This window comes from Telopea speciosissima, chromosome 6 (genome assembly GCF_018873765.1).
Source record: "Telopea speciosissima isolate NSW1024214 ecotype Mountain lineage chromosome 6, Tspe_v1, whole genome shotgun sequence".
Taxonomy (NCBI): domain Eukaryota; kingdom Viridiplantae; phylum Streptophyta; class Magnoliopsida; order Proteales; family Proteaceae; genus Telopea; species Telopea speciosissima.
In genome coordinates, this window is record NC_057921.1 from 44,551,445 (window position 1) to 44,569,786 (window position 18,342).

Genomic DNA, 18,342 nt, shown 5'->3' on the forward strand with positions numbered 1-18,342 from the left:
ACTCATGAGAGCTAAGGTCAAAACCCTTTAAGTTTTTAGTCTTTCAATTTTGGCTAGTACAACTTGTCTTTTAGACTCTCATATACTATTTTACCAAAGATTTGATTGTACATTTAAAGATCCATTTGAGAATGCTAACTTAAGAATGGTGGTGATGTTCCTACTTATTAATTAGGATAAATTACATCCCCCTCCCCTGTACTCTGCCTTGATTACACATTCCTCCCCTCAACTTTACCCAATTACACCCTTATCCCAACAGTTTATAATAAATTATTATTATACACCCATGTCATTAGCATCCGTCAGTTAAGTCGTGGCATGGCGTGGCTCAGTAATATTTTTTTTAATCCCTAAACTAACCCTGGGTCTATTTAAGATGACTCTTTTACCCTTTTGATTAAAAATGATTCTTCTTCTTCTTCTTCTTGCAACCCCACCCGCCCCCACTCCTCTGCAATCCCGCCCCTTTACTGCAACTCTGCCCCCTTTCAATCCCTTGATGTTTCAGTCCATACTTTGAACCCCAACTTCTATCATCCAATCCTAAACACCACCATTAAATCCTATTTTCTAACTTTGTTACATAAAAAACAAGAGAAGAGACCATACTCTGTTCTGGCTGCAAGTCATTAACAGCCTTATCACACCAGTATAGAGTTGGAATTTTTTCCATGGGATTTTAGCCCTTGTTACAACCCGCCAGGACCTATAGGCTATAATCCACTGGATTTTCAGGCCATTCTGAGTTCTGGTTTTCAAATTACCAGATTTCTCCCAACCGTTCCCTGATTCTACCCTATTTTCAATTTAACCAGCTCAATCATTAGTTAATGGTCTTGAATCTCAAATTTGGAACCAATTAGTAGGGATGTAAATGAATAACCAAAATTCGTTTCCATATCCGTGTCTGTGTCTGTTTAGCACTATTCAAATCCGTCAGAAAGTTAAACGGATACGAATACGGATAGACTATAGCTATCTGAAATGCTATATTTACATGTAAACAGATAAAATATCCAATCCATATCCGTGTCTGTATCCGTTTAGTACTATCCGAATCCGTCTAAAAGCTAATCAAATGCAGATGCGGATATAGCATTATCCGAACCGAATCCAATCCATTTACATCCCTATCGGTTAGCCTATTGATTCAGTTTTGAGCCTGGCCCTTGAGGGCTGGAACCATTAAGGAACCGGACTGATAGCTCAGAACCAGACCATTGACACCCCTATAAAAATGTAACCTAATTAATAATTACCGAAAGAATTCCCTAAATACGAGATGGTAGTTAGGGTTGGGTACACCGAGCGGGCCACTACCAATTTAATGGGAAAAAAAACTGCACAACGAAATGGTAATTGTAAAAAGAAACATTTTTGGAGAAAACAAATTACGGCGGAGCTGAGGTGTGGAAATCGTTTTTTGTTTTTTGTTTTGTTTTGTGGGGGGGTAAAATCGTAAAATGATGTGGAGATCGTTGAATGACTATCGTCGTCTCAAATAAATCTCAGACGTTGAATTACTATCGTCGTCTCAAACAAATCTCAGAAAGAAAAGTTGGTGTCATTCTTTACCAACAGGGACGGAGTTTACAGAGTTTCTCCTTCCCTTGATTTCTCCGTCCTTGCTTCGTTCCATATCACATATTATAAACTCAAATCCAGGCCAACATTCCCTTCTGAACCCAGCCTTATCTCTTTCTCTCTCTGCTGTGTGTTGAGTTTTAGAAGAAGAAAAATGGCTGGCATTATGCAGAGGATCGGAGCCCGAACTACTCTTTCACCGTCGTCGTCTTCTTTCGATTCCAAGGGATTTTGGCTTCCCACCGTTAAGTCTCACCCAGGTTTTGGATACTTTTTCTTCATTTACTTTGTTCTTTATTCTGACAAATTGATAGTTTCGTGATTGATTGGATTCTGGATCTAATGGACTGACTTCTGACTTGATCTTAACTTCTTAATTTCAGAAAGGAAAGGAAGTTCTTTAGTTGTGAGATCTGAGGGAAGAGTTATCCCTGGTTCTAATCTTAGAGTTCGCAACAGCAGCGCTGGTGGTAGATTGGTTACCAATGCCGTTACAGTTAAAGATCGTAACTTTATCTAATTTCAATTTCTATAATGTAATAATGGATGTTTATAATCATTTTTTTTTTTTAATTTTCCTCTTTTCAGGCAAAGGCTGATGCTTCCTCTACTTCCACGACATCTAAGCCCGGGTAAGCTCTCATTCTCGTGTTTTCAGTCTGAGTGTCTTCTATTAATTGTAAATCTATATATTCATGAGCTGTTGCGAAATTGGTACTGGGGCGGGGTTGTTGCGAAATTATGGTATTGGATCTGCTTTATGGGGTTCTACTAATTTCCAATTTGGTTGAGAAACTCATGACTAAGAAGTCATCGAACTACATCATGAGGATTGCACGTTTTAATTTTTCAATTTTCACCACAAACTACTCAGATTTGGTTTGTAATTAATTCAATTACAATACTATGAATACGATTTTCATTCTGGATGAATGATTTCTGCAAGCACAGCTCATGCTTCACAGCAAGATCCTATTCTTGTGGAAGCTAGGCACTGTGGGTAAATTCAGAATGCTGTAAAATGATGAAGTTAAAAACATGATAAGAATCTTTGCACCTTGGTTAAATACTTTTAAGTGCTTATCCACTATTCACTGTTTTGTTTGCATGGAGCCCCACCTAGTTAGTCCTTAACTATTTTTGCAGTGTTGACACTTGACATCCAGTTGTTTGGTTAGCCAATATAATTTATCTAGTAAATATATTAGGTACATGGTGGCACATAGGACTATGAATATTATGGAGCTATAAGTGTTCATGATGCATCTCCCTGCATTCTATTGGATCCTGAGCTTAGCCTGTTTTTAAATTATAGATAGATTCCTTTTTCCCTTGTAAACTGTTTGCCTTCCTTCTATTTGGCACTTGATGCACCTCTACTTGAGCAAGCCAGTATGGTTTCTATGGAAGATATATTTTTAGTTTACTGGGGTTGAAACACTTAAGAGAGGAAGGTGGATTTTCCATGGGAGAGGGGTGCTTGTGATGTGCTGGCTCTTATGCTCTTGGTTTTGACCTGACCTGCTCTTTAGTGTCAGAAACCATCCTATTACCTTTTCATGCAAGTAGTAGTTCATCTTATTTTTCTGCAAGGACCTCTATGTCTCATTTTTAGGTTTATTACCATTGGCTTCCTTTGGGGAGATGCATATTTTGCAGTTGCTAGCCTCTAGAGGCTATTTAATGCTCTATATATGTTCACTACTGAGAAAGACATGGGCATGGGGTATAATATGCTATGGCCATGCCAAGGTCAGGAGACACCTTTAACCCAGCAATGTGAGCTTGGATTTTTCACATGTACAGTTCCCATAGCGTTGCAGCTCAAAGTGGCATTCCGAGTACATATACATACATATTAAATAAACATGTATTACATAAACACACACAATCTTAGTTATTTTCACTTGACTATATGGGGAGGCCTTGGAGCTTTGTGGGTATTTTTCACTTGACTTTATGGAGAGGCCTTGGAGCTTTATGGGTATGGTTACAACCTTCAGAATCATCACATCAAATGCATAGCCAACTGAGTGTTTTGGGGAGCTTCTCCAACTTAAAACGTGCATCCAATAGAATTGTTTGATTTGGAGTCTTTAACTCATAATCTGGAGAATCTTCATAAACAATTTTTAGAGGGCGGAGGGGGGCTCCTCGTTTTTTGATGTGCATGAGAAGCTCTCCCAGATATGCCTCAAATACAAAATAAGATAAGAACTTAAATCTTTGAGCTGGATCTGTTTCCTTGCTATCATACTGTAATATGGTAATGAAAATCCCGGCATAGTACTGATAGCTCCTTAATAGTACAGAGACTTTGATTATGTCACTCCAACACTTGGACTAATATTTTGTCTGTTTACTTTATCTTTGGTTGTTATATGTGCTATGTAAATCAAGAAAAAACCTTCTGATTAATGGAAAGTGGTTTCATACCTGTAAATGCGAAAATAAAAAGGAGGAATAAAAAGACCGCAGTCTTCCTTTCTAAACACCAATGTGACCTTCTCCACTTCCTCTTGTTTCTTTCTCTCGTCCCTCCAGTTTCTCTCGCAGTAGATTCCATCATCTTTTCTTCTCCCCTTTCTCTTCTCCATCGACATATAGCAAGACAGCTTAGCACACTCTCTTACCATCCCATTTTCCTTTTTCTTCCTTCCGCACCCCTAATCTCCCCAAAATCAGTCTTCCAACATAGCAAAAGGACACAATTATCTCCTCCATTTCAAATCCAAGCATTACAAGGTAAGATTTCAAAATCTTTCTATTTGTTTAAGCCCTTCACACCTCCTTACAAAGAAAACATGGGCAAATCCAACCAGTTTTTCTCCCCCACCTTTCCACTTTTTGTCAATCCCTTTTCTTTTATCTATTGAGTATAAACCCTCTTGAAGCCCCAACTCGTACCCACAAATTTAACGAACTCAGTTCACCATCAATTACTGCAATAATCTCTCCCTTGCTTTCAAAATTTTCCTCTCTCGTTGGAGCCACATTCTGGCTTGACCCTTCACAACATTGCCCTATTTCAGGGCCCATCAGTAATTAATGCTCATCGAGGAGAATGATCTCTACTGCAAGAATGACACCTCTGAAAATCGATGTTGACTTACAATCAACAACTTTGAGTTTCGAAGAATAGCCTGGCTGCACTGCCAAATAACAAATCTGATTTGTCTTTCTCTCTTATTATTCATTTATATAAGACAGATAACTTGTTAGCTTTCTAATATTTTCTGTCTCTTTGTTCACTCCTATTTCTTCTGAATCTGAATTCCACCTCGTGTATAATCATTGTTTGATTGGGTTTTGTCTTCTTTTCCTGCTGATTTGTTCTCTTGCTATTGGGAATTGTTACAGGCCTATTGATTTACTGTTCATTTTTTTTATTATTCTTTTTAACCTGACCATCCTGAATATTTAAAGAAAACTTCATTGTTCTCATCGACCATTTTCTACCTTGCATTTCAGCTCTGTGGATCTTACTTTTTTTTTTAAAGCCTGATGTATATTGAATTTATTCTCTTCTGAATATAACAACTTGCTCCTTTGTTTGTTTCGTACTACAGAGCTGAGAAATAATTGAATTGCATGCATGTCGGTTGCATAAATTCTGCTATCCTGACCGCAAGTATTAATTGGTCTATTGATTCAGTATTTGATTTGCATTTGATTGACATGTATTCGGCATTGATTCATCATTTCATCTAGAATTGAATTTTCTCCATTTCATCTGTTTGTCCAACAGCCAAACTAAATCATTCCTTCTTAACTAGTCTTTTGTTTTTTAATCTTTATGCATATTACTAATTTGTTAATTTTGTATCAGTTTTGGTGCTCAATTGACATCCAACTTCTCTTTCCAATATTGAATCTGCATAACTCTTTTGCTTGTGTATATTTGGATAAATCATAAATGTATAACTATTTGAATTTATTATTGCCTGCAAGTCCTATATCTCATTGGGCTGCACATATTGATAAGGTGTACCTTCATAACTCCTAATTTTCTTCTGAGTTGTTTATTAAACCCTATGATCCAATTTTGGTGCAAGTAGAAAACCATACTTATATGGGCTGCATATAGTGAGACTCTGCTGTTAAAATCTTGTTGTGGTAATAGCTGATGATCTTATGCTATACAAACATGATATATAGATGGTTTGAGAATTAATTATCTCTGGCTAGATCGCTCATTATTTCTTGCCCATTAAATCCTTATCTTGACCTTCTATTTAAATTAACTCTTATAATGAGCAAATCTCATCACCAACTGATATGAACAACAAACTCAGCCTTATCCCAACTTAATGGGGTCGGCTACCATCACTAACTGATAACCTGCCTGTATTTTGTTGCAACTCTCCAAAATAAGAAGGGTGTAGCCCAGTGCATGTCCTACTTTTGCTGGGTACTGGAAGGGTGGATTGGGTTGGTTCTAACCTTCAGCATTATTTGCATGAAGTAGCCACCCTCCTACTCAAACATACTGGATATATCAGGGTCTGGATTGACTATATGTCAAATGTCAAAGCCAAAAAATTCAATCATATAGACATAGACCCCTATGTATATTGGCAATTTCACTTGTATTTATTCCAAAGCGGTTTCATTCATGTGGCCAACACTGTTTGGCTTGAAACTTGACATGTGAGCAGGGATCCTGGGGCTTGCCTACCCACAAAATTGGGGAGCCACTTGATTTTCCGCGTGTGGAAGATAATAAGACTGTATGGAAAGGCCTTCCTAGATGGTCGTGCAGTAATACAGAGCCCTTTCTTCTGAGCAGCAAGGGCTTCATTACTTAATCTTCACAACAACCTTATAGGCTTCTGAACAAGTTTTTAACCAAATTAAATCTACTTGTCTATACCACCCAGTTCATCACGAGAAAAATTTCTACATTTGCCACATCATCCTTCCAGGTGGCATAATTAAGTGGACCACATGGAAGGCCTTTTTATGTGGGCCATGCAAAGAACCTTTTTCCATTTGGAAATATGGGACCACTAATGGGGATAGAATTCCAATAGGGAACACTGTGCACTTGGTATAGGGTTTAGAAACTATTGTGTTTTCATGAAGATTTTATCTGAAGGACCATCTTAAATGTGGAGAATGGTTCTTGAGTTGGTTTTTGGCAGGAGATGAGAAAGTGTGTGAATTATTCTCAAGGCTGTATAGTCTTGTTCCTGGAAAGGAATTAGGTAAATCAGGTCTTAGAATCTGTTGTGTGTACTCAATTACTTAGAAGAAGTCATGTGGATTATGAAATTGATCAATATGAGTCTTCTCTTCAACATCTGTGAGGGGTGTACATTGACTCGTCAACTGATGATTCAAGGAGAGGGAAAGATGAAGCAATAGGCCAGTTGTTTATCGATGAGTCTCCATATAAGATGTGTGATAAAGAGTCAGATTTCAGGGGTGGAGCATGTATTTGGAAGAGTTCTGGTCTAAACCTACCCTGCCACCCTCCACCCCACAAGCCCCTACCAAAAAAAAGAAAAAATAAAAATTAAGAAAGAAATCTGAGCTATGATGGTCATGTCCTAGTGGATTGGGCCTCTTCAACTAAAAGGTTTGGAGGCATAAGCAGAACGACAAAAATTGTCTGCTGCCCGGGTTACAGCTATGTTCCTGCTGCCCCAATTGTAGGTGCCGATTTGGAATCCAGAAGGGTATTTTGGAAAATACTAAAACCTAAGAGGGTATTTGTGAACCCAAAGGGAAAGGGATTATTCTAAGTTTGCGCCTTCTGTTTTTTCCTAAGCATAAGTTATTTTAGTATTGGACATTAGGCAATTTCTATTGTAACCAAGGAGGTTTTGGGCTCCTAATATATTTTTGTTAATTCTAATTTCTCCAGCTACATAAGTAAGGATGATTACATTGCATAAGTTAATTGTATGTGTTAAGTATTTCAGTTGTGTTATTGTAGATTATTGTGTTCGATCCTAGAGAGCATCTCAACAGTAAGCAACAATTCAGCATGTCTCATTAGGGGAAAAAAAAACATGGCTGTAGATAACAGAGTTCACAATGTGTTCACTCAATTCTTATCACGTACAAAACAACTTTGATTCCTATGGATGATCTACTTAAGAATTCCTTGCCCTTACCCCCTCCCCCTTTTGCTAGATGGGAGTATGGACCATGCATAATAAGAGACTTCTTAAGAAGATTTTGTTGGAAAAATTATAAATCCTGCATCTTATGTCTTAAACTTTGCATGCTCTTCTGGAACTAATTTCCTTGTTTTTGGATGAATATTATTATCAATAATTTTCTTCTTTAGAGGGGTCATGTTAACTGCAAAAATGTACAAAATGTCAATGATTGCCAATCATGAATATTTTGCTATAGTTCTTTACCAATTGTTTCATTTTTTTAGCCAAATGCAGAAAGAATGATTGATTCATAACATGGTCTTAACCTCCTTTTGTTATAGTTGTTGATTCTCGTAGTGCACCCTAGCATTGGTGAGAATGGCTGATTGAATTTTTTCTTTAATTTTATTTCCTCAAGCTTGTACTCTTTTTTATTTCCCCCCTTCTTTTGGTGAAACAGGCATGAACTCTTGTTGTTTGAAGCCCTTCGAGAAGGCCTGGAAGAAGAGATGGACAGGGATCCACGAGTTTGTGTCATTGGAGAAGATGTGGGTCACTATGGAGGTTCATACAAGGTGACAAAGGGCCTAGCACCAAAGTATGGGGATCTAAGGGTTCTTGATACCCCCATTGCTGAGAACTCTTTCACAGGGATGGCTGTTGGAGCTGCCATGACAGGCCTCAGGCCAATAGTTGAGGGCATGAACATGGGCTTCCTTCTCCTGGCTTACAACCAGATCTCTAACAATTGTGGTATGCTCCACTACACTTCAGGTGGCCAGTTCACCATTCCAGTTGTCATTCGTGGGCCCGGAGGTGTTGGACGTCAGCTTGGGGCTGAGCATTCACAACGACTTGAATCATATTTCCAGTCAATTCCTGGAATCCAGATGGTTGCTTGCTCAACACCATACAATGCCAAGGGCCTCATGAAGGCAGCCATCCGGAGTGAGAATCCAGTTATCTTGTTTGAGCATGTTCTTCTCTACAATCTCAAGGAGAGGATCCCAGATGAAGAATATGTGTGTTCACTGGAGGAGGCAGAGATGGTGAGGCCTGGGGAGCACATTACAATCCTAACCTACTCCCGCATGAGGTACCATGTGATGCAGGCTGCCAAGACATTAGTGAACAAGGGATACGATCCTGAGGTGATTGATATCAGGTCATTGAAACCGTTTGATCTTTACACGATAGGTAATTCAGTAAAGAAGACACACCGTGTTCTCATCGTGGAGGAGTGTATGAGGACAGGTGGGATTGGTGCCAGTCTAACAGCAGCCATCAATGAGAATTTCCATGATTACTTGGATGCCCCAGTTAGGTGCCTATCCTCGCAGGATGTGCCAACTCCGTATGCCGGAACATTGGAAGATTGGACTGTGGTTCAGCCTGCCCAGATAGTGGCTGCTGTTGAGCAGCTTTGCCAGTAGTGGCCCCAGTACAAGTAGCAGTAGCAAGGTGTAATTCCAAAAGGAATTTTTTTTTTGTTTCTGTTCAAACTATTATCTTAGTTTTTCTACAGTTTCTAAATAGCATTGTTTTCAAAGAATTTTTATTTAATTTTTCAGGGAGATTGTGTTTTTTTTTTAAACTTAATATTTATCAATTGAGCTGAGGCCTTTCTCTATAATGTTGCCCTACCTGTATTTTTACGTGGCTGGGCTTTGCCTCTTTTTATTAATGAAAAACTACTCGCAGTGTATAAGCTTACTCATATTTGTCAAGACCTTAAAGTATTTATATTGAAGGGGTGTCAGCTCTGATCAGATGTTTAATGATCTTGTTTGTGAAGTAAATAATTGTGATTGAAATTAAATGACCTAGTTGATTTGATACATTCAGGGAAAGCTCTTATTGATTCGATGCTAAGAGTAAGAAACCCTATTTTCACCTGGTCTTGCCTTCGTTTGGAGGGTTGGGTTTATTGGGGCGGGAGGGAGGGTGGGTTAACTGGTGGGGAAATATGGGGATTTCCTTGTAATGCCATAACAATGGTAGCACCATTGGGGGAGGGGGAAGAAGAAAAACAAGTCTTCTGGGAGTGAAATTTCTAAGGCAGGCCTTGGTTTTGCCATGTGACATGTGAAATGGAATCCTAACTTTGTGCATTAGTGGATTTTTTTTTTCTCTTTTTTGATGGAAATGAAAATTTATTAATTAAGAAAACTAAGAACAATAAAGTTTAACAATATTGTCAGTTACATCAACATCGCCTTGCATATATGACTAAGTCTGGCCATTAATGCTAGTTTATGAGATATAAAGATACATGGGTCTGTCTGTTTGTAATCTGCTTGTTTACAAATTCTGACTTTAGTTACCCCTTTACATATCTTATGTTCACTTGAATAGAAGGGTAAGTAAGGTAAATTCACATTAAATTGATTTCTTCGCTCAAATGTCTACCACTAGCCTGAGCCAACATATCATGAAGGCTAAAGCTGAAGGTGGAGACAAATTTCATTTCCATAATTACCTTCCATTTTGTTTCAAATTTTTCAGCTGATGCCATTATATCTTAATCCGACTCCAATTTCCAACTTATTCTTCAAAAGAAACAATCAAGGTTGAATCTGATAAATCGCAGAGGCGCTAGCTATGACGCTCTCCATGGATTGTTGAGTTATCATCCTTGGATTCAAAGAAATCGAAATTGGAAACCCTAGTTTTATATTGATTGAGCTGTTTGGGAATCGCCAATTGTCCTGGAATCCTACAGGCTTTCATTACCAAGGAAGGTTGTGACCTTCCAATTCCACTCTAAGTTCAATGCTTTCTCTGACGATGAAATGGTGATTACCAAAATCAGAGCCAAGAATGCCCAATTCGTCAAGTCCATCATACTTGGTCCTTTTCAAAAACTTGAACCCTCTTTTTTTCTAAATCTCTGTTTTCTCATCTTTCTATTTCTAAGTATTTCAGATCATTGATTATTCAAAGATTCAAACCACAAACAAAACCTAACTCTGTTCAATCTCTTTCTTCTTTCACCATAAGTTTTGGAAGAAATGACGATTCACAAATTGTCCACTTTTATTGGGTTCTTGAAATCCTTCAAATTTATGGAGTCAACAAAACTTTGCAATGGAGAAGGGTTGGGCGACGCCTACTACTCTTTTTGACTCTTGGAACTTCATTGAGTTGCAGGTTGCGAAGGGCAGAAGAAGACATGGGGTTTTGGCTTAAATGAAGCCATCCATGTTTTTTACGGTTTTGGCTCAAGTTGAGCCATTTATCTAAGAAGTCTTATGAATCAAACTTAATTTATTTCTATTTCAAATTGTTCAAAGTAAAATTCAGAAGTTTTAAAAAAAAAAATTACAAAATCTGTTGTAACCGGGTTGGTTACAAACAGCTTTACCCAAGTACATTGCCGGTCCACTTTCTTAAAATGCAGAATGAGAGTTAATAAAGTCTGGATGTCAAAAAGAAGTGACTTCAACTCCCAAGGCTATGGATTTAACTATGGTTGGAGAATCCAGTAGACCATTTTTGCAGATTCCGTTTAAATTTCTACTGTCTTCTCATTGATAATGCACCAATGACTACTTGCTTGATCCCTCAAGCCTCGGCTTCTTGGCCTGAGCTTGTATGATCAAAATTCATATGGGTACAAATGATTTGTTTCTTAGATAAAGCTACAATTGCACAACCACCCTCTTTGATAATGTGGTCGAAGCTCCCATCTGAATAATAATGGTACTTGGTAGGGAGTCAAACAATCGGTTTGGGTTGGTTTTGGTTTTGATTTCTGTATGAAAATGACTGAATCCAAAACTGCACCTGTAAGGGTTTTTCAGTTTCGGTTTAGGTTCGGTTTGGTCTCAGTTCAGATTTGGTTTGTGTTAACAGGTTTGAAACAATTTGGGTCGGTTTTAAAAAAACTGGTATCAAACCGTTACCAGCCCGGTTTTAGACCGAAACTCATTTGCCTGATGGGGGCCTTATCAAATGGGCTGGGCTCCATTTTAAGTTTTTACCTTTTCAAATGGGTTGGGCTCTATTTTTTAATTTTTACCTACTCAAATGGGTTGGCTTCCATGTTTTTTTAATCCAAACAAGTTTGAAAGAGTGCAATAGCATGTGAGTAAATATATACTTAAGGTCTTATCGGTTTGTACTGGGTCGGGTTTTCGGTTTGGGCATGTCAATTCGGGTCTATCAGGGGGCTGTCGGTGTAGCTCGAACCCGCCTAAACCTAGGGGTTTTAAATTGCTGAATCCAAAACTTGCTACAAGGGCTCGGCTCGGTTCAGTTCGTACCTTTTGCACAACATGTTGAGGATCTCTGCAGGGCCAATGGATCACCCCTCTAGAAGGGCTAAGGGATTTTGACTTTCCGTTCTAGTCGACAGGTTTAGTGTTTTCCTGGCCCTGCCAGGGCAGGGTTAGGTTTAGTGTTTTTATGGCCCTGCCAAGGTTGGGCCAGGCCTAGGTTGAGGCCTCGACCCTAGCAAGGCCAGTCCGACCCTTTATTATATAATATATATTTATACAATAAATATAGAGTGGACCTTGGTCCAACGGTCAAGGTTGCTCCAGTGTGACCAATTAGTCACGGGTTTGAGTCTGGAAATAGCCTCTATGCGAAATAGGACTTTTTTTCTTAACTTGGGCTTTGTTAAGTGAGCGGTGATTGGGGTTTGTTAGTTCCACAATTCAATGGGCCAAGAGGGAGAGGTTGCACAGAGAGGTGAGATTGAGCCCTAATTTTAATGTGGAAAGCAAATCTCACTAAGTAAAGGCCAAAGTGAACAAAGACTACAATACTTACTTTCGCCAGAGATGAAGACTTTGTTTCAGTCGGAGTTTGGAGGACTGGCTTGGATCTCACTGGAGATGCTTGGAGGTAGAAGGAGATGATTCAATTTGAATCGTTTTCTTCTGTTATGATGTTTTAGGTTGACGATAATGAAAAGGGGAAATTGCCAAGATCCACTAGATAGAAACAAATTTTACAAAACTAGTAATTGTAAATTATGTTTTACAATCATCGGTTACAATGTTAAAAAGATTTATCAAAATCCTATATGAGTAAAAAAGGTTAATTAAATAACCAAAAATACCCCTATCATACTTTTGTTTTCTTTTATTCAATCTTTTTATTTTTTTATTCACCCCTCATCTTTCTTCGTCTCGTTCTCCTTCTCCTTCTCCTTCCTCTTCATCTTCTTCTCATGAACGATATTCTGCAACCACTCCCTCTCCCCTCTCCCTGCAACCCCGTCCCACTTATTCCTAGCAAATCGGCCCGCACCACCGCCACTGCCACCGTCATTCGACCCATCCCTCCCTCTCCCAATTTTTCTCCCTCCCTTGTCATCGCCACCCCCCTCTCTTCTCTGCAATCCACCCCCGCCAAGCCCAGCCAATCCATTTTTATCCTCAAAATTCTTTGAAAAAGGATTTTTTTTTTTTTCAATTAATAAAAAGGTAGGAAAACAAAAGCCGAACAAAATACAGAGAAAAGAGTAGTCGTACTTTCAATAATATGAAATGGCAAATCTGTTTAGGGTTTTAAATAAAAGAACAATATAAACTCGAGGTGATTCTCCGATCTGCAACTTTTCTTATTTCAGTAATATGAAATGGAAAATCTATTTTCACTTCAAACATTTCATGATGGAATAACATTTGAGTCGATTGCGACAAACCTGACGGCATTGAGCGGCCATCACATCTCTCCTTTTCCCCTAGTGAGCTCTTATGCTAAAGAGTCCATGATCTTTCGAGGAAAATCATTTTGCTGATGGGTAAAGCTAATGAGAAAGGGTTTGCGTTTTCCTTTGAATGATGAAGAATGACTCGTAACATAGAGCTCGCTTTAATGCTATTCTTTCAATGCTGTAACTCTGCCCCGTGACGGGCTCGCAGAGGTCTAAAATTGTCGTCTTTTCTACTCTGCACTGATCTAATTGTTCTTTGGTCATCGAAATTTCTTCGAAAGGATTGAAATTTTGTGGGTCTTCGTTGAGATTTAATACAATAGTCCCATCACCATCAAGTAAGTCTTAGGAGAAAATAAAATTTGAGAGTTTCATTATTTTTCAAAACTTGATTTACATAATTTTAGTGCTACAATGGCACGGGAATATGGTGGGGCAGGTTTGTAGGGGAGGGGGGAAACTTGAATAAGCAGGAGAGAGAGGGAGTGATTGCAGAGGTGTTCGTCGTCAAGGAGAAAGAAGAAGATGAAGGTGGTGGGTCAATAAAAAATAAAAAATTAGGAAAATTGAATAAAGAAACAAAAAGGAAGGGTGAGAGAATGACAGTGAGGAGAGGGGTATTTTTGGTTGTTCAATTAACTTTTTTACTAACATAGGTATTTGGTAAATCTTTTTAACATTGTAACTCATGATTGTAAAACATAATTTATATTTACTAGTTTTGTAAATCTTTTTTTATCTAAGTAGATCTAGGCAATTTCCCCTAATGAAAATGGCAAAATTATAATTCATTTTTGGGTTTTTTATAATTACCACCCCAAAATCTTTATTATCTACTATTACCCCCCCCCAAAAACTTTCAAATAACTGTTACCCCCTTTGTTGCATACTAATAACAAACTGACCCCACCGTTACATTTTCGTAACGGAGAGGGTTAGTCGTGACAGTTTGCCGTTGTCACGGATTTTTTAAGACCAAAATACCCTTTTGGGGTGATAATTGTAAAAAAAAAAAAAAAAAAAAAAACCCATCACCGTCCCTTCTCCTCCTCCTTCTCCTTCTTCTTCTTCTTCTTCTTCTTCTTCCTCCTCTGCAACCCCAACCCCAAAATGTGGCTGCCATCAAACCAAAATCAAAAACCTTGGACCGATAGAAAATTCAGGTTTTTTTCAGGCCCATTTGAAAAACCCAATTAAATTCTCACCCATATAAGTGGCATCTGGAGTACCCTGATGTGGGTATTCCAATAGTTCTTGATTTCATTGTCCGTTCTTCCGGGTAATCTACCAGCAATTAGAGACCATCTAAATATTTGAAAAAAGTCCCAAATGAGTTCATACTGGAAGTGCTTTCAGATTCTCAATTAAATGTGTAATCGAAAAGAATTGATGAGAAGGAAAGAGAAGGGGGCTTACTTGTTTCCAAGTAAACTATGGAGTTTGATGATGAGCTCGTCTTCTTCTTCAGTAAAATTGCCTCTTTTGAGATCAGGCCTCAGGTAATTTATCCATCTTAATCTGCAACTCTTTCCACAACGCAGCAAACCTGAAACACACACATAAATGGAGAGAAAGAGAGTTAGAGAGGAAGTAACGATGGGTTTTCTCTAGCTTGGCTGATTTGGGTTAGGTTAATCCTAAATGGGTTACCTGCGGCTCTGGGGAGAGATCTCCAGCAGCCCTCGCCATGGGCTCTGTTGTAGTTGATGAGGCGCTGATCTTCTTCTTTGGTCCATGCACCTTTGTTGGTGTGGGCTTTCTCACAGCAAAGAGAACGACCCATCTGTCTATCTCTCTTCTATGTGTTCTGCTGCTGCTTCTTTTATGTGTTTTGTGCCCTTTTAATTAGAGAGAGAGAGGATTTATGGAAAGGAGTACTGGAACAAAGGAACGAGAGGATTTATATGAGGAAGAAACTCTTGAGTACCAATTGAGTCGAACCCTTTCGTGGGCATTTGACCGACTTAGTGAGGAAGACGAGTAGTTACAAGATAGGATCAGAAAAGAGATGCTCAATGCTGAATGGGATTTGGTTGGTAGGTCTACTTTTTCATGAGAGTTAAAAGAAATTAAACGAAATCTCATCATTTAAACGAGAGGGAGAGGGAGAGAGATTTCTCTTTCCATATTTTTGTTATTTGATTTCTGTAAAGGTTGTTCTAGAAAGAATTTGATCCAATGAAACTGGTTTTATGCAGAGGAGGAAGAAGAAGAAGAAGGAGGAGAAAGAGGAGGAGAAGGGACGGTGATGGGTTTTTTTTTTTTTTTTTTACAATTACCACCCCAAAACCCCAAAAGGTTATTTTGGTCCTAAAAAATTCGTGACAACGGCACACTGTCACGACTAACCCTCTCCGTTACAGAAATGTAACGGTGGGGGTCAGTTAGTTATTAGTATGCAACAGAGGGGGGTAACAGTTGTTTGAAATTTTTTGGGAGGGTAATAGTAGATAGTAAAGATTTTGGGATGGTAATTGTAAAAAACCCTTCATTTTTTAATGTTTTAATACTAGAGTAAAATTGTCTTTTCCCAGCCCATGGGCTAAAATATCCAAGCCTAGCCCTTGAAATTTTCAGACGGGCTTAAACTCCCCCGGACGAAACTTGCACCCCATTTCACACTTCCTCCTGAACTCACTATCAGAACCCCACAGGCAACATCAACGTCTCTGTCTCTCCCTCTCTTTCTATCTCTTTCTCTCTCATGACTGTTTGCCTTTAGTTTGCCTTTAGTTTCAGCATCCACAGTTGGCCGTTGGAAGCATTTAAAGCCCCTTTTAATATTTCCTCTTTCTCCTTCCAACCTGTTAAAGTGCAAAAAAACCCCCCTGAGTGAGAGAGAGAGAGAGAGAATCTTCTCCGTGACTGTTATCATTCTACATTCCCCACTTCTCTATCTCTCAACGTTTTGAACGTAAAGAAACAAACGATGACGACGACGGAGCTCTTCCATATCTCCGACATGGAACAACAACAGCAACCACCACCATACCCACCCAAACCTCGCCGTAGTTGTGCTCTGAGGTGGATTCTAATCTTCCTCCCCATCTTCATCCTCCTCCTCCTCATAATCCTCATTCTCTCATTCACCGTCTTCAAAGCCAAAGACCCAACAACCCAAGTCGTTTCAGTCACCGTCGACGGCGTTTCACCGGAAGTCATACTTCCCCAATTCAAGGTCGAGCTTAATATAACACTCAACCTCCAGATCCTCGTCCACAACCCCAATCATGCAAGCTTCAAACACGGCCCCGGCACCACCGTCGTATACTACAACGGCACTCAGGTTGCTGTGGGGGATATCTCTCCTGGAACCGTCCCTGCAACTGGATCCGAAACTTTTGCTAACAAGTTGAATCTTCAGGCTGACCGGTTCGTATCTGAAATTTCTGAATTGATTAGCGATTTGATGGCAGGAGAATTTGAGGTTGAGACCAAGTCTACTGTCCCTGGACGGGTAAAGTTTCTCGGGATTTTTCACAAACACGTTGTTAGTCTTTCGGATTGCCGGATTGTGATTGGTATTTCCAATCTCAAGGTTCGGAGCCAGGAGTGCAATAACAAGATCAAATTTTAATACCAGAATCTCTTTTTCGATCTCCTTATACAGATGTAGTAGATGGATCCATCGTATGTTACAATATTGTACTCTTTTACGTTATAGTAACATTGTAATTTTTGGTTCTCATTTGATTGCAGGAGCTTTTTTTTTTTTTTTTTTTTTTTTGGGTGTGTGTGTTGGGGGGGGGGGGTTGGAACGGATTTGGGTCCTCTGCAGCGCGACAGAGTGTGTAGTTCACCATCAGACGGCCTGCAGTGGTCGGGCATGTGGCCCAACACAAAGGCGGGGCATTGGGCTGCATACCCAAGCATTATGGGCCGTTGGATGTGTGTGTTACACACCATGTCACGCTACAGAGGAGCCCAATGTAGGGCCCAACAAAAACATAGGTGGGGTGGTCATTTCACAAGGAGGCCCACCTGTGAAATGACTCAAACACCCCTTGTTTATCTGGATTGGATCCTCCAATTCCCCCACAACTGGAGGAGAGACAAATTGGCGGGGGGGGGGGGCGGGGGGTGCAACATGCTTAGTTTAGTAAGTAGCAACTGCTTACACAAAATCTAACTAGAAAAGGAGAAGAACTTCAAAAATATTCATCGCAACTAAAATGGCACTGAAATAGAATTATTCAAATATCTGGCATGAGGTGGCAGATTAGAAGAAATTGTACTTTTGTGGAATAGTAGACCCCAATGTTCTATATTCATGTTTCAAGTTTTAGCTAATGCAGGGTTGGCCAGATGGCAAAATAAAACTGTGAAAATCAATGAAAATATATGGTTTTTCCAAAAGAAATGAACCGCTAAAAATATAAGGGGACTCTAATAATACCTAAGAAAGTTTATGGATAAATCTGAGTCTAAAATTTGACATATGACTAATCTAGACCATTTCTAGCTATCCATGCAATTAAATTACCATATTACCCTCCCATGTAGGACAACTTATTGTCAGACAAGACATACCTTCCAGTCTAGCAAGACTAGGAAAAAATATTTTGCATTTTGTTTTTTATTTTGGGATAAGTGTTTCTGGATCGATCCAAAGGACATCTTTAGACAAGAATATATAGTCATGCACTCGTGCCATGTCGAGGTGATGTGGCAATTCCAACTGTTGTATAATTAAGATTAACCGTGTGTCAAGTTAAAGGCGTAAATTCAATCACAAGAATTCAGTCTCTTGTTTATTGGACCCTATTGGTAAATTTAAGGCTTAATTTACTCTATTGTGTATTGGCATGTACCCTATTGGTAGTCCAAGCATTGACATGCACATTCTTCGTAATTGTCAAATTTTCAATGTTTTATTTTATCACTTGACCAACTTCATTGAGTTGAAACTTAACAGATGAACAAGGAACCTTGAGATCTATCACAAAAATTTCTAATTTCGTTGGACCTTTGTATGGC

The 18,342-nt window shown here is 39.1% G+C and overlaps 3 protein-coding genes across 3 annotated transcripts; 2 read left to right on the plus strand and 1 right to left on the minus strand.

The window, feature by feature from the left end:
• Positions 1-1,623: 1,623 nt before the first annotated feature.
• On the plus strand, positions 1,624-9,263 carry LOC122664354 (pyruvate dehydrogenase E1 component subunit beta-3, chloroplastic-like). The gene is made up of 4 exons (XM_043860130.1): positions 1,624-1,847; positions 1,971-2,083; positions 2,176-2,219; positions 8,158-9,263. Exons 1-4 carry the CDS (start codon positions 1,742-1,744, stop codon positions 9,128-9,130), a joined length of 1,236 nt encoding a protein of 411 aa, XP_043716065.1. The 5' UTR covers positions 1,624-1,741; the 3' UTR covers positions 9,131-9,263.
• A 3,550-nt stretch (positions 9,264-12,813) lies between these two features.
• Positions 12,814-15,148, minus strand: LOC122665790 (myb-related protein 308-like). The gene is made up of 4 exons (XM_043861926.1): positions 15,016-15,148; positions 14,782-14,911; positions 14,571-14,670; positions 12,814-13,092 (listed from the first exon to the last, which is right to left on the minus strand). The coding sequence occupies exons 1-4, from the start codon at positions 15,146-15,148 to the stop codon at positions 12,814-12,816; spliced, it is 642 nt and encodes a 213-aa protein (XP_043717861.1).
• A 1,146-nt stretch (positions 15,149-16,294) lies between these two features.
• LOC122665791 lies at positions 16,295-16,942 on the plus strand. The gene has a single exon (XM_043861927.1). The coding sequence runs from the start codon at positions 16,295-16,297 to the stop codon at positions 16,940-16,942; it is 648 nt and encodes a 215-aa protein (XP_043717862.1).
• The last annotated feature ends 1,400 nt before the right edge of the window (positions 16,943-18,342 follow it).

Excerpts from the sequence above, each read along its gene's own strand:
- LOC122665791 (XM_043861927.1), top strand. The coding sequence starts at position 16,295 with ATGACGACGACGGAGCTCTTCCATATCTCCGACATGGAACAACAACAG.
- LOC122664354 (XM_043860130.1), top strand. The coding sequence starts at position 1,742 with ATGGCTGGCATTATGCAGAGGATCGGAGCCCGAACTACTCTTTCACCG. Across the intron at positions 1,848-1,970 it reads CACCGTTAAGTCTCACCCAG|AAAGGAAAGGAAGTTCTTTA; the intron begins GTTTTGGATACT and ends TCTTAATTTCAG. Across the intron at positions 2,220-8,157 it reads TCCACGACATCTAAGCCCGG|GCATGAACTCTTGTTGTTTG; the intron begins GTAAGCTCTCAT and ends TTGGTGAAACAG.
- LOC122665790 (XM_043861926.1), bottom strand. The coding sequence starts at position 15,148 with ATGGGTCGTTCTCTTTGCTGTGAGAAAGCCCACACCAACAAAGGTGCA. Across the intron at positions 14,912-15,015 it reads ATCTCTCCCCAGAGCCGCAG|GTTTGCTGCGTTGTGGAAAG; the intron begins GTAACCCATTTA and ends TGTGTGTTTCAG. Across the intron at positions 14,671-14,781 it reads CATAGTTTACTTGGAAACAA|ATGGTCTCTAATTGCTGGTA; the intron begins GTAAGCCCCCTT and ends TCAAATATTTAG.